A 15,677-nucleotide genomic window follows, 5' to 3' on the forward strand; every position below is an offset into this window, starting at 1 on the left:
CAAAGTACCTCACTAAATTCAGTTATTTTAAAAAAATGTATTCTTACATGCTCCACTATGTTCATATCAGCCTTATTTATAATAGCCAGAAGCTGGAAAGAACCCAGATGCCCCTCAACAGAGGAATGGATACAGAAAATGTGGTACATTTACACAATGGAGTACTACTCAGCTATTAAAAAGAATTAATTTATGAAATTCCTAGGCAAATGGTTGGACCTGGAAGGCATTATCCTGAGTGAGGTAACCCAATAACAAAAGAACTCAAATGATATGTACTCACTGATAAGTGGATATTAGCCCAGAAACTTAGAATACCCAAGATAGAAGTTATAATTTGCAAAACACGTGAAACTCAAGAAGAACTAAGACCAAAGTGTGGACACTTTGCCCCTTCTTAGAATTGGAAACAAAACACCCATGGGAGGAGTTATAGAGACAAAGTTTGGAGCTGAGACAAAAGGATGGACCATCTAGAGACTGACATATCCAGGGATCCATCCCATAATCAGCCTCCAAACACTGACACCATTGCATACACTAGCAAGATTTTGCTGAAAGGACCCAGATATAGCTGTCTCTTGTGAGACTATGCCGGGGCCTAGCAGACACATAAGTGGATGCTCACAGTCAGCTATTGGATGGATCACAGAGCCCCCAATGGAGAAGCTAGAGAAAATACCCAAGGAGCTAAAGGGATCTGCAACCCTATAGGTGGAACAACATTATGATCTAACCAGTACCCCGGAGCTCTTGTCTCTAGCTGCATATGTATCAAAAGATGGCCTAATCAGCCATCACTGGAAAGAGAGGCCCATTGGACTTGCAAACTTTATATGCCCCAGTACAGGGGAACACCAGGGCCAAAAAATGGGAGTGAGAGGGTAGGGGAGTGGGGGGGAGGGTATGGGGGGCTTTTGGGATAGCATTGGAAATTTAAATGAGGAAATTACCTAATTTTAAAAAAAGGCATTCAGACTGCAAAAAAAAAAAAAAAATGTATTCTTAAGTTGCACATTTGAACTCACAGTGGTTGTGATAGCATGCACAAGACCTGTGCAAGCTCAAGCCATACAAAATTCTTAACTATCTTTAAAGTTAAGCATTAAAGTATTATGGCTTGTACAAGACAAGAGAGTACCCTGAGTGATTATGACTCTAGTCCAGTGGTCTCAGAGGTCAGTGCAGGGTTGAGGGTTGGCTCTAGTGCCCAGGGTCCCATCAAAGAGTAGAGCTTTGCACAGAGACTGAAGTGGCAATTATGAAACCTGCATGAGCCTGAGCTAGGCTCTCTGCATCTATGTTATGTTTGTTGCCTTAGTGTTTTTATGGGACTCCTAATGGGAGTGGGATATATTTGATAGTTTCACCTGTCCAGGGACCTTTTTCCTCCTCTTGGATTACCTCACTTAGCCTTGAGGCAAGTTCAATTGAAATCCTTGGAGACCTGCTTTTTCTAAAGAGAAACAGAGGAAGAATGAAGGTGTTGGGTGAGAAGGGAGGTGCTGGGGAAGCAAGGGGAATGGAGGGAAGGGAAAACACAGTTGGAATGAATTGTATGAAAGAAGAATATCTTTTTTAAAATGGCCCCTTGGTCTTGCAAACTTTATATGCCCCAGTACAGGGGAACGAACGCCAGGGACAAGAAGTGGGAGTGGGTCAGTAGGAGAGCAGGGTGGGGAAAAGGGTATAGGGGACTTTTGGGATAGCATTTGAAATGTAAATGAAGAAAATATCTAATAAAATTTTGAGAAAAATTGAGTTTTAGTCACTCAGGTTATTGTGGGAGTTGTCTTCCAATTGCTGAAGTTTCAATTGTTGCTGCAGAAATTTGACTCTAAACAACTGTGTTTGCAAAGTTGTTCTGGGCTTGTGTCTCTACCCACAGATCCCAGATAGTAGACAGACTTTATTGGATCTAAAATTGGTTTCCTGTCTCCAGAAAATTCCTAGGACCCAGGGTGTCACTGAGGTTTTGACTCCACCTAGTCACCTTGGTGTTGAGTGTCCAGCCTCACCCTTGATCCTATTGGCATATAGCTAATACAGGATGATGCCAGCATTCCATTTGATAATCAACACTATGTTTCATCAGCCCCCTAGCTGAACTGCATGCAGTAATTCCTCTAGGAAGAGTTACAGAAAATAGAACATCCCAATAGGTTCAGGAGAAGAGAAAGCCATAACAAACACTCCAACAAGTGCATAAGAGAGACAAAACAACATAAAAAAAAAATGTAACCCAACATCCACTTATGATCTATTTTCTACCAATAAATTTTACTATATGGTGATCCAATGTTACATAAATTAAAAAGACAAATGTCTTTCAAGAAGAGTAATTTTGGCCGGGTGTGGTGGTGCATGTCTTTAATCCCAGAACTCAGGAGGCAGAGGCAGGAGGATTTCTGAGTTCAAGAACAGCCAGGGCTATACAGTGAAACCCTGTCTCGAAAAAAAAAAGAAGAAGAAGAAGAAGAAGAAGAAGAAGAAGAAGAAGAAGAAGAAGAAGAAGAAGAAGAAGAAGAAGAAGAAGAAGAAGAAGAAGAAGAAGAAGAAGAAGAAAAGAAGAAGAAGAAGAAAAGAAGAAGAAGAAGAAAAGAAGAAGAAGAAGACGAAGAAGACGAAGAAGACGAAGAAGAAGAAGAAGAAGAAGAAGAAGAAGAAGAAGAAGAAGAAGAAGGAGGAGGAGGAGGAGGAGGAGGAGGAGGAGGAGGAGGAGGAAGAAGGAAGAAGAAGAAGAAGAAGGAGAAGAAGAAGAAGAAGAAGAAGAAGAAGAAGAAGAAGAAGAAGAAGAAGAAGAAGAAGAAGAAGAAGAAGAAGAAGAAGAAGAAGAAGAAGAAGAAGAAGAAGAAGAAGAGGGGGAGTAATTTTGGAGGTGCTCCCTAAGACTAACATCAAATAAGACTAACATCAAAGTAATGAGCGTTTTAAAACAAGAAAACATAGGCTATTGAGTGTGCAGCCGTAAATGGAACATCCCTGTCACTGGAGCTAAGGAAACAATGCAGAAAAGGAAGCACAAAAAAATGTAAGAGGCAAAGTGTGGAGAGAAGTGTGAAATGATGTTCTCTGGACATAGCATGGTTTAGCTATCACATTTGTAGCAGCTGTGGTTATCTTGCAAATGATCAATAGAACCAAAGTTACAGCATAAACAGGGGAGATGTGGGAGGTAATCTCTGTACATGCCTTACTGGGAAGCTATTAACAGACAAAAGCTTCTAGGAGAGAGCACCATTCTTTTTTGAGGGCATAGCTACTGATAGGATTCTATGGCTCCCATGTCTGAATTTCCTATACCCATGCTCATATGGGTGCCATTAACTAGACTTAATGGGTTATTCAAAAAAACATTTGGGGTCACAGGCAGCAGAAGACACAAAGCCCACCCTGCCTTCATGGGACAGGTGATGGGTATCACTATAAGGAGTAAATAGTTGATAGAGAGATTGGAAAGATAGGAAAATGGAGCAGTACATGCACTGTGGAAAGAGGTAGATCTGGAGATATGACAAGATGTAGCAACAGTGAGGACAAGGCTGATATGAGTTGACTGCACTACCACCTAACACCTTTGTGATGTCTGTATCTGTGCTACCTCCAAAGACCATGTCTGGGTATATGATTCTACTGCAGCCAGGGTCTCTGTTGATGTCTGCGGCCCATGTTACCTTAAAAGGCCATGCAAATCACTATGGTCTTTACTGCCCCCTGAAGCCATGTTGATTTCCATGGGTCATACTACTGCTGAGGCCATATGGATCTGAATGGGTTGAACTTCCACCTGAGTACATGGTGATGTCTGGGCCAGTGCTGCCCTCAAGGGCCATGTCTGTATCCAAGGTCTTATTGATATGGGAATCTGTGTTGATGTTCATTGCCTGCAATAATATCAAAGTTCATGAGGATGCTCATAGTCTGGGCTACCACCTAAAATTATGTTGATATTTGGGGGACTGTGCTTCCTCTGGGAGACATACTTTATCTGAGTGGCCTGTGCTGCCACCTGAGGTCATGGTGATTTCCAGATCCAACATTCCTGGGCCCATGGTTCTACCGAAGCCAGGGTCTTTGCTGATATTCATGACCTATGTTACCACCAAAGGCCGTGTGGATGCTTGTGGTCTGTGCTGTAGCCTGTGTCCATGTTGATACCCATGGAACATACAGGAGGCCATATTGATGTGGGTGGCCTGGGACACCACCTAAAGCTATGGAAATGTTTGATCCATGCTGCTGCCTGGGGCCATGTCTGGCTCAGAGGACCTACTGCATCCCAGGACTCTGTTGATGTTTGTGGCCAATGCTGCCACGAAAAGGCATGTGGATGTCCATGGTCTAGACTGCCACTTAAATCCATGTTTATGTTCATGGGCCTTACTTCCACTGAGGGCCATGTTGATGAGAATGACCTGCACAACCACCTGAGACCATGGTGATTTCTGCAGTTCAGGCTGCCTCTAAGGGCCTTGTATGTATCTTGGACCTACTGCAGGCTAGGGCCATATTCATGGTCTGTGTTGTCACCAGAACCATGTGAAAATCCATAGTCTATGTTCCTGCTGACTGTAAAGACCAAGAAAGCTACTTCCACAGTTATATTGATGACTGTAGATGCATAGTTGAGAAATATGGACATGGAAGCCTTCTACGACAACCCCTAACCTATCCACAACCACCAATACCCCCAACAAAGTAGAAGCCTAACATTAAGCCATTGAAGAGAACTATTAAAGTATGATAAGAGTTCTGAAGTTAGCTCTCCACAGTGGGCTTCTAGTATGGGATGCAGAAGGGGAACAAATCAGTTCTATTTAAGGGGCTGGCTACTAGAGTTTGTCCATGTTCCAGTGAGTATAGAGATAACATAAATCAGACTTGTTTTTAGGGGGTTACAAGGGGGAGTGTTGACATGGAAGGACTAGGAAATAAGTGTGATAGGGTGCATGAAATAAAATTCCCAAAAATTCAGTAAAAATACTATGTTATCAATGGGGGTGGAGTCCCATGGTCCTGTGAAGGCTTGATGCCTCAGCATATGGAAATGCTAGGGTGGTGAGGCAGGAGTGGGTTGGTGGGTGGGGGAGCACCCTCATAGAAGCAGGTGGGAAGGGGAAGGGGAAAGGGATAGGGGGCTTGTAGAGGTGAAACTGGGAAGGGGGATAACATTTGAAATCTAAATAAATAAAATATCCAATAAAAGAAAAAAACATTGTAAATAGGACATGTTGGAGTAAATTAAGAGGGGAAATAAGGGTATATATACTTATATTTTATTGCATGTATGTATGTATTATGAAATTCTTAAGAATAAAGAAAACTTAAAAAAATAGAACAGCAAACAAAAGAGGTTACCATTTGCTAGCTATTGGTTATATATTTTATTCCCAAAATAATAATTCAATTCTGGAATGAGATCACTCAAACCAGCCCTCTGTGAACTCTTTCCAACGTTCACTTCTTCCTCTTCAGGTCATGATCATAAATGGTTTCAGCACGTACCACTCAAGGCCTGTCTTCCCACTTGCCTGTTCAATCATTGACTGAAGATACTTGTGATGTTTAATTTTAAACTACCATGATATCATTGCCAAGATGCTAAGTAAGATTTGATGTTTTTCATTATTGGATTTCTCTGAAAGCAAAATGCCTCTAACTGTTGATCATATTCTCTCATCTTCAGACTGGCTATTGCAGTAATATGATCATTACAACCCATACTGACTAGAATCAGCACTACAAGCCTCCAGTATGCACTTCAGTGGCTCAAACAAAAGGTACTTGGCACTTGTCACCGAGCCAAGTCTGAGGCTCAACCCAATTAGATCCCTAGCAACCGCATAGCAAAAAGAAGAGACTGGACTCTCACAAGTTGTTCTCTGGCCATGATACGGGTACTGTGATGAGCCACCACCACCACCATCCCCAATCAAAACAATATAAAACAAAAACTGAGGTGACATCTGGAGATGGCTCCATGTTTAAGAGCCCTCAGCTCTTGCAGAGGACTTAGGTTCAGTTTTCAAGACCCACAAGGCAACTCACAACTGTCTGTAATTCCAGTTCCAGGGAATATCTTCCACCATCCTTGGTCACCAGGCATGTACATGGTATTTATATATGCATGAAGGTAAAACACTCATACATAAAAATATGTCTTTGGAGAAAAGGTACTGATGGTAGCGTTTGTAACACTAGGAAGCAAATGTTCATGAACTGTCTAAAGGAGGATCATAAATAAACAACAGTTATATGACCAAAAGTAAAATATCACTGTATCATTCTAAGTACAGGATAACATGCCCAGGATCCATGGTATCTCACTTTACATAGCAGAGATGATGATGATAATATATGGAGGGATAAGATGTCAATAACCTAAAAGGCCAGATGCTAAAAGTAGAAAGGTCTTAGGAACATCTTTTTTTTTTTTTTCAATTAGATATTTTCTGTATTTACATTTCAAATGTTATCCGTTTTCCTGGTTTCCCCTCCAAAACCCCCCTATATCCTCCCTCCCCCTGCTCACCAACCCATCCACTACTGCTTCCTGGTCCTGGCATTCCCCTACACTGGGGCATCAAGCTTTCAAAGACCCAAGGGCCTCTCCTAGTATTAATGACCAACAAGGCTTTCCTCTGCTACATATGCAGCTGGAGCCATGGGTCTCTCCATGTGTACTCTTTGGTTGGTGGTTTAGTCTCTGGGAGCTCTGATGGGGTACTGGTTGGATCATATTGTTGTTCCTCTTATGGGGCTGCAAACATCTTAAGTAGCTTCTTGAATTATGTACATGGTAAAAGAGAGAAATGGGCCAGCAAGATGGCTCAGAGGATAAAAGTGCTTGCTGACAAAGCCTGATGACCTGAGTTTGGTCCCCTGGAATCTATATGGTGGAAGGAGAGAACAGACTCCTGCAAGTTTTTCTTTGATCTCTACATGCACACTATGATATCCAAGTGTATATTCACATACACAAATAAATACTATTTAAATTTTTCAAATAAAAATACATAGCTATGGCAAAAGTGTTGCCTTTCAATAATCATAAAATAGGAATTCCAGTTGATAGAAAAGTGGTTATACAAAGAGAATCTTCTCCTTTTTTTCTCTTTCACTTTTAAATACTCTGGCTTTTAATTATTTTTAGATGCAAAGACATGCTGAGGAGTACTTAAATGAGTATGTACTCTCAACCACTCCATAAAAAGTAATTTGCACAGCTCTGCCTAATGCTCACAACACTAAGACAGAAACCAGCATGCAATCCTTCCTTAAATAGCCATTTCAGAGTCACTCGAGACAACACAACTTTGATAAGGAAATAAAATGGGCTTTCCAAAACTGTCTCCTTTTCTCCTTATGTAAGCATTTCAAACATCAAAATGAATAGAGAACTTATTCTGTGATATGATTTCTGGCTGGAGAATATTCCAATCTGCGTTCTTATTCTTCCCCCCTTTCAGTTTTATCTTGCTAGGTTTGAGCCTTTTGGAGGATCCTATTTTCTAGAGAAAACATGCCTTTTCATTTATTAGAACACACGAAGTCAGTGTGGCCTCTCCCCTACAGGAAATCTCAGAGTTTGTTATATACGGCAATGATGTACTAGGCTGCTTCATCAAAAACCCACCCCCAGCCATACTCACTTCATCCCTTACCTTCTACTTGAAAACCGAAAAGGCTGTGAAACAGGCAGATTGAAACCAATAGAAAATCCAAAGGCTGGGCCATGTTCCTCCTGTCGGGTTGGTAAATGTAGCTCACTCTGAAAATCTTGCAGGCCTGGCATCCAGTCACAGCCTCTGTCTCATTCTTGTCATGTCATCTCTCCTCTCCTCCCTCCTCCCCCCTCTTCCCACTCTTTTTTCTCTCCAGAGCTAGACCAAGCCTGTTACTTTTTCTTATTCTTCTGCATTGAAAATGCCCACTTAGCTTCCTATCTCCCTTTTCCTTCCTCTCTTCTTCCTCCAACACTTATTTCCCCTCCACTTGCTCATATCTTCTTCCTCACCATCTGCCCCACTCATTCCATCTCTAACTCCAGTTCATCTTCTCATCTACAACCACCTTCCCCTGATCCCTTTAATCTCTTCCTATATTTTCTCCCTCTTCTCCATTTCCCTTCTTTCCATTCCCCTCCTTCAACTTCCTCTACTGCTCATTATGGTCTTGTATCATCTGCCAGTCTCCTCTTGGGCACTAGGAACATTGTGACCCAGGAGGTACTATAACCCACCAGTGAAGGGGAAATCTGTAGACAGAATTCTGACACCTGTGCCTGGAAGCAGCAGTGGGTGCAGTCTTGTAGAAACCATTGTTGGCTTTCTAGCCAGAATGACAGCAGTCTGTGAGATTGTGATGCATCATTTCAGGGGACTATCTCTCATGAGTTCAGTTGTTTTTCCAATGAAAGATGAAGAATTAAAAATTACAAATGACACAAAGACAAGATTAGGTCTGAGGGTTTATCATTTTACAATTCTCTTTGTAAAAATCTTTGCTTGCTTGCTTGCTTGCTTGGTTAGTTGGTTGCTTGATTGATTGATTGATTGATTGATTGATTGATTGATTGATTGATTGATTGCTTTGTTAATTAGGTTTTATAGACAAGGTCTCACATAGCCCAAGCTGACTTCAAATTTGATGTAGCTTAAACATATCTTGAACTCCTGATCCTCCTGCTCCCTAGTGCTAGGATTATAGGCATATGCCACCAGGTCCAGCTTAAGCAGTTATTTTTATTGATAAATAATTATTGCATCCATTAATAATATACAATTTTGAAGTTGCTGCAATTTTAAAGTGTAATGGTGATATCAAATTAATCATAAAATCTACCATCTCCAAAACATATATTTGTGAGCAAAGTCCTGAAAGTTTCCTTTTTAATTAATTAATTTATTTATTCACTTTATATCTCAATTACTGTCCCCACCCATCCAGTTCTCCCTCACAAAGTCCCTTCCTTACCCCCATACCTTTCTCTGCTGAGACAAAGGTCACCCTCCTGGGTATTTCCCCATCCTGGCACATCAAGTCTCTGAAGAGTTAAGAGCATCCTCTCCCACTGAGGATAGACAGAGCAGCCCAGTTAGGAGAGCATATACCACAGAAAATCAACAGCTTTAGGGATAGCCCCATTCCAGTCATTGACAGATCCACATGATGATCAAACTCCACATCTGCTACATATGTACAGGGGGCATAGGTCCAGCCTGAATATGCTCTGTGGTTGGTGTTAGATTTTGTCAAAGGCTGTTTTTAGCATCTAATGAGATGATGATATGATTTCTTTTCTTTCAGCTCACTTAGATGGTGGATTACATTGATGTATTTTCATATATCGAACCCTTCCCTGCATCTTGAGTTAAAGCCTACTGGATCATGGTTTTGATATGTTCCAGAATTTGGTTTGTGAGTATTTTACTGAGTATTTTTGCATCAATATTCATAAGAGAAATCAGTCTGAATTTTTCTTTGTTGAGTCTTTGTGTGATTTAAGTATCAAGATAACTGTGGCCTCATATAATGAGTTTGGCAGTATTCCTTCTGTTTCTATTTTGTGGAACAGTTTGAGGAGTGTTGGTATTAGCTCTTCTTTAAAAGTCTAATATAATTCTGTACTAAAACTATCTGGACCTGGACTTTTTTTTTTTTTTGATTGGGAGACTTTTAATGACTGCATCTATTTCCATAGGGGTTATAAGGCTGTTTAAATAGTTTATTTTTTGTCTCGATTTATCTTTGGTAAGTAGTATCTGTCCATAAAATCATCCATTTCATTCAGATTTTCCAATTTTGTAGAGTAAGACCTAATGATTCTTTGAATGTCCACACTGTCTATTGTTATGCCTCCCTTTTCGTGTATGATTTGATTTATTTGGATACTGTCTCTCTGTCTTTTAGTTAGTTTGGCTAGGGGTTTGTCTATCTTGTTGGTTTTCTTAAAGACCCAGTTCTTGGCTTTGTTGACTCTTTGTATTGTTTTTTGTTTGTTTGTTTGCTTGTTTCTAATTGATTGATTTCAGCCCTGTTTTATTATTTTCTGTGTTCTACTCCTCTTTAGTGTGTTTGCTTCTTTTTTCTAGAGCTTTCAGGTGCACTTTTAAATTGCTGGTACGAGAACTGTCTAATTTCTTCATGGAGACACTCCATAAAGGAATGTTAGCTTGGTGTTTTGTGAGATTCCTAATAGTGGGAGTGAATGTGTCTCTGACTCTTTAGCCTGCTCTTATGACTTTTTTTCTCCTTATTGCATTGGCTTGTTCAGTCTCAGTGTGAGGGTGTTTACCTTGTATTATTGTATCCTGTTTTGTCATGTTTGATTGTTGTCTCCTAGAGGCCTGCTCATTTCTGAAGGGAAACAGAGATTTTGAGGGAGATGGGAGCACTGGGAAGAATGAAGGGAGGGAAGAAAACTGTCATCGAGATGTACTGCATAAGAAAATCTATTTTCAATTTTTAAAAAGTTAAATAAATAATCAGCCAGGCGTGGTGGTATACACCTTTAATCCCAGTACTCAGGAGGCAGAGGCAGGCAGATTTCTGAGTTCGAGGCCAGCCTGGTCTACAACGTGAGTTCCAGGACAGCCAGGGCTATACAGAGAAACCCTGTCTCCAAAAAACAAAACAAAACAAAACACAAAAAAAACAAAAAAGTTAAATAATCAGTCAATTGGTGTATTCAAAAATGAGAGAGAGACTCATAGATTATCCAGTTGTCATCAGAGAGGCATCATTTAGCAACTGATGGGACCAGATTCAGAGACACACAGCCAGAGCAAGGAGAAACCCACAGAAGAGGGAAAGAAAGGATTATAAGAGATCAGGAGGACTCCATGAGAACATGGCACACAAAATCAACCAAGCAGGGCTCCTAGGGGCTCACAGAGACTGAAGCAAAAATCATGAACCCTGTAAAGGTTTGAGATAAGTCCTCTGCATATATGTTATAGTTACACGTAGCTTGGTGTTCCTGTGGGACTTCTAACAGTGGGAGTTGGGGTATCTCTGACTCTGTTTTCTGATCTGGGGACCATTTTCTTTTAACAGAGTTGCCTTGTTCAGCCTTGATATGAGAGTTTGTGCCTAGTTGAGTGTAACTTATTATGCCATGTTTGGTTAATATCCCTAGAAGACCCACTTTTTTATGATGAGAAACAAAGGAAGTGTGAATCTGAAAGATAGTGGAGGTGGGGGTGGGGAAGAATGGAGTGAAGAGAGAGGCACGTGCAATCAGGATGTAATGTATGAGAGAATAATAATAATTAAAAAAAAACAATTACTGGACCCATGAGATAGCTCAGCAGATAGAATTGTGGTGGTAGCCTCACAACATAAGTTCCACCCCAGAACCCACATACATATCAAAGTTGTCCTCAGGCCTCCACAGGCGGTTCATATATACACATAATAATTTTAAAACTCAAAGTTTTGCTCTCTCCACCAGCTGAACACGATGCCCAAAGGAAAGAAAGCTAAAGGGAAGAAAGTGGTCCCAGCCCCTGCCATCATCAAGAAACAGGAGGCCAAAACGGTGGTCAATCCTTTGAGAAAAGGCCCAAGAACTTTGGTATTGAGCAGCCCAAAAGAGATCTAACATGCTTTGTCAAATGGCCCCGCTACATCAGGCTGCAGCGGCAAAGAGCCATCCTCTATAAGTGGCTCAAAGTACCTCCTGCCATTAACCAGTTCACCCAGGACCTGGACAGGCAGACAGCTACTCAGCTGCTTAAGCTTACCCACAAGTACAGGCAGAGACAAAGCAAGAAAAGAAGCAAAGGCTTCTTTGGCCCATGCTGAGAAGAAAGCTGCTGGCAAAGGAGACATCCCAACTAAGAGACCACCTGTCCTCCGAGCAGGAGTCAATACAGTCATCACCTTGGTGGAGAACAAGAAGGCTCAGCTGGTGGTGATGGCCCATGACATAGACCCCATTGAGCTGGTGGTTTTCCTGCCTGCCCTGTGTAGAAAGATGGGGGTGCCCTACTGTATCATCAAGGGAAGGCCAGGCTGGGGTGCCTGGCCCATAGGAAGACATGCACCACTATTGCCTTCACACAGGTTAACTCAGAAGAGAAGGGTGCTCTGACTAAGCTGGTGGAAGCTATTAGAACCAATTATAATGACAGATATGATGAGATCCATCGCCACTAGGGAGGCAACGTCCTGGGTCCTAAATCTATAGTTCACATTGCCAAGCTGGAAAAGGCAAAGGCTAAAGAACTGGCCACTAAATTGGGTTAAATGTACACTAAGTTTTCTATACATAAATATAATTACAAAATTTTTTTTAAAATCAAAGTTTTAAAAATATCATATATTTTTCATGATATTTTTATTGATTTGGGGAAGCTCATATCATTAACTCAGATCACTCTTACTTCCCAGTCATCCCAGGTTCACCTATCCTCCCTGTGCCCTCCCCCTATTCCAAAAAGGAGAAAGAGGAGAAGGAGGAAGAGAAGGAGAGAGAGGAGGAGGAAGAGGAAAAGAAGGAGGAAGAGGAGAAGAAAGAAGAACAAGTATATTTTGTGTTGTTCATATACTCACTGAAGAACAATCAAACTCCAAGTGGCCAGTCCTTTGAAGAAAACTTGGTCCTTCCAGACATGCATCACCCTCCAGAAGCCATCAGTTATGGAAAGCTATACTTCAGTGTCCTCATCTCAATTTTAAGGGTTCTCGATGATAGCTTTCTGTCTAGGCTGTTTTGTTAGTCTTTTGATGGGGGAGGACGAAGGGCTTGTCCCAGAAGCCTTTTATGTTCCTCTTTCTTTATTGTGCATCTTCAGTCATCAATACCATGGCAAAAGTAGCTTTCTTGCCCTTCATAGTCAGCAGGAACATAGATCATGGATTTACACATGGTCTCTAGCAACAGCACAGACCACATACATCCACATGGTCTCCAGCGTCAGCACATGCCACATGCATGGTCTCTAGTGGCAGTATAGACCATGGACATTAACATGGTTCTCTACCACTATATGGGCCACAGACACCATAATAGCCCTCAGTGGCAGCACAAGCCAAGGACATCACCTTGGCCTCAGGTAGCAGTACAGGTTCCTCATATCAATATGGCCCCTGGTGGCAGTACATCCCACAGACATCAACATGATTCCAACACAGACTATGAACATCCACATGGACTTCTGTGGTAACACAGGCCATGGACATCAAAACAGACCTCAGATGAACTAAGACCATGCACCCAGGCATGGCCCATAGAAGCAGCATGGAACCAAACATCACCATGACATCAGGTGGCAGCACAGGGCACTCACATCAATATGGCCCCGGGCAGTGTAATACTCCTGCCTGGATCTTAGAACACATACGGCAGCTGTTAATTCAATTTCAATTGTAGCTTTCTCCTCACTAAAACTAGGAGAACAAAGCTTACCATAGGAGGTATGGCACAAAAACTCACATAAAGGATGAGATATAAACAGAAGATTAAAGTTAATAAATTAAGGTGTAGCTGCTGGGTTTCTAGCAAGGCTGTGATACAAGCATTGAGTTGCAGCTTGTAAAGGGTCTGGAGGACATAGTAGAAGTTGCTTCTCTGCCTTCTCTATATATGGGAAGTAGGGCAGAAGATGGCTTGGTAGTGAAAGCATTAACTACACTTCCTACAGACCTGGGTTCAAGTCCCAGCACCCATATGGTGACTCACAAACCTCTGTAACTTCAGTTCCAAGGAACATAACACCCTCTTCAGACTTCTGCAACCACCAGGCATTTACTCAGTGCACTGACAAACATGCAAGCAAAGTACCCATACACATTAAATAAATAAACAAACATACAAACAAATAGGAACTAATATCTAGCTTGTGTGCACCACTCCTTGGCTTTCTGTAAGTGTTTACTTCAAGAATCTGCCTCATAGATCATAAGATCTTGAGGTGGGTTTATTCCCCCTTATTTGAAGACTAAGAAAATTCATACCCATGTCTGACTGTGACTTTTCTCCAGAGTCATGAATGTTCTTCCCTGCTCTACAAGAAAATTGTCCCCCAAGGCTTGAGACAAACTGTACTCTAAGTATCTGGATACCCAGAGATCAGAGATATATATGCTTAACCTTTACCTAAATGTTCTAGGGGAGGGTGTCTGGCTACCAAACTTCATCTCATAGTATGATACTGGTCAGAGGCTATCTATATTTCCTATTAATATCCAAAACCCAATTTAAGTATATTCATACTCATTTGAAATCATCAGTAAATTTCAGTATATTTCATACAATATCATTTGACCATTTGCAAAATCTCATCTTGCACAAAATCCCTTTTGTTATGTAAAGTAGTAAGCCTTGCAAATGAGTGGTGGATAGAAGCATTACAGAGTAAATACAAACATCCTGCCTCATTGAAAAACCTTAGCTTGTGCAAAAATCGGCCAGATGCCTACCTCTGTTGCACACATCAGTTCACATCAATTCTGGTGGCCTAAATAATCAAAATTCCAGAATAAATGGATCAGGATAATCCAAGGCCCTCACATTGGCAGAGATGAAATCAACAGTGGGTCATTGCTGAGGGAAGAGCAGAAACTCTGCTTTGAGTACTCATTTCTGATAGGTCAGCCATGTTCAAGTGAATGGTTGCACACTCACATGCATATAGGAAGCACTAATTGGATTTGGATATAAAAGAGAGAAGATAAAATAGAGAGGGAGACAGGACAGGGGCATTAGAAGACGTTAGAAGGAAGTAATAGTCAATGGATATGATGAAAATATATTGTATAAATGCATGCAATTCTCAACGAATAAATAAAAATACCACTTAAAAAATCAGATAAAGACTAGCACACCCAGGACAGACTAAGGGAAAGTAGATAAGAAATGACCTTTGAAATAGAAAGATCGGGTACAGATGCCTTCTGTGAAAGTCTAGTGACCTGAGTTCAATTCCTACAATTCATCCAAAGGTAGAGAGCAAGAATGAACTCCAAAAAGTTTTCCTCTGACCTCCACATGTGCACCATGCCATGCACAAGCACACACATACATACATACAGAGAGAGAGAGAGAAATTTTTTTAAAAAAAGAAAGAAATGAGCTTTGAGGAGAAGACCGTAGTATGAACCATAAATAGTTTTGTAAATTATTTTAAATTAACACCCCCATTCACATCCCTTTATCAGCTTCCAGTTGTATTTAGAATACAAGGAGCACTCTGTAGACACCTGTTATATCCTCTACAGCAAGAATCCCTCCAAATTTATTCTTTGCTCATGGCTTCAGTCCATTGAACACATTTGGCCCTTCTCCATCTAATAACCTGTGTTCTTTTCTAGATGAGTCTCCTCATTCTTCCACATACCTTTGTGTTTATTTTCTCTTCCTTCTGTACTCCCAGACCACAGCTTGCATATAATATACCATGGGGAACCTCTCAGTCAAAAGTATATGTTCCCTAATTATTCCTCTATCTTCTTCATGTCCATGATTAACAAAAAAAAAAAAAAAAAAAAAAAAACCTGTATTTATTTGTGCTTTCTTTCACTTCCTGTGTGGTTTTGCAATGGACACTCAGGCCATTCAGATACAGGTGCCTGCTTCTTACATTGCTGTACATATAACACCTACTATTTCCACCACTACCACCAGCATTCTAAGAATTCAATAAGATTTTGATTCTGGCATTGTATTTTGA

General features: G+C 41.0%; 1 protein-coding gene across 1 annotated transcript in view; it reads right to left on the reverse strand.

Annotated features, from left to right (window-relative positions):
• The window catches only part of Bsph1 (binder of sperm protein homolog 1), a 37,934-nt gene extending 30,197 nt beyond the window's left edge, over positions 1-7,737 (reverse strand). Inside the window, exon 1 of the mRNA XM_021166012.1 lies at positions 7,665-7,737. Coding sequence (XP_021021671.1) covers positions 7,665-7,737 — 73 coding nt within the window. The remainder of the gene's footprint in view (positions 1-7,664) is intronic.
• Positions 7,738-15,677: the final 7,940 nt, after the last annotated feature.

This window comes from Mus caroli, unplaced genomic scaffold (assembly GCF_978045245.1).
Source record: "Mus caroli unplaced genomic scaffold, Mus_caroli_1 scaffold_8, whole genome shotgun sequence".
Lineage (NCBI taxonomy): Eukaryota > Metazoa > Chordata > Mammalia > Rodentia > Muridae > Mus > Mus caroli.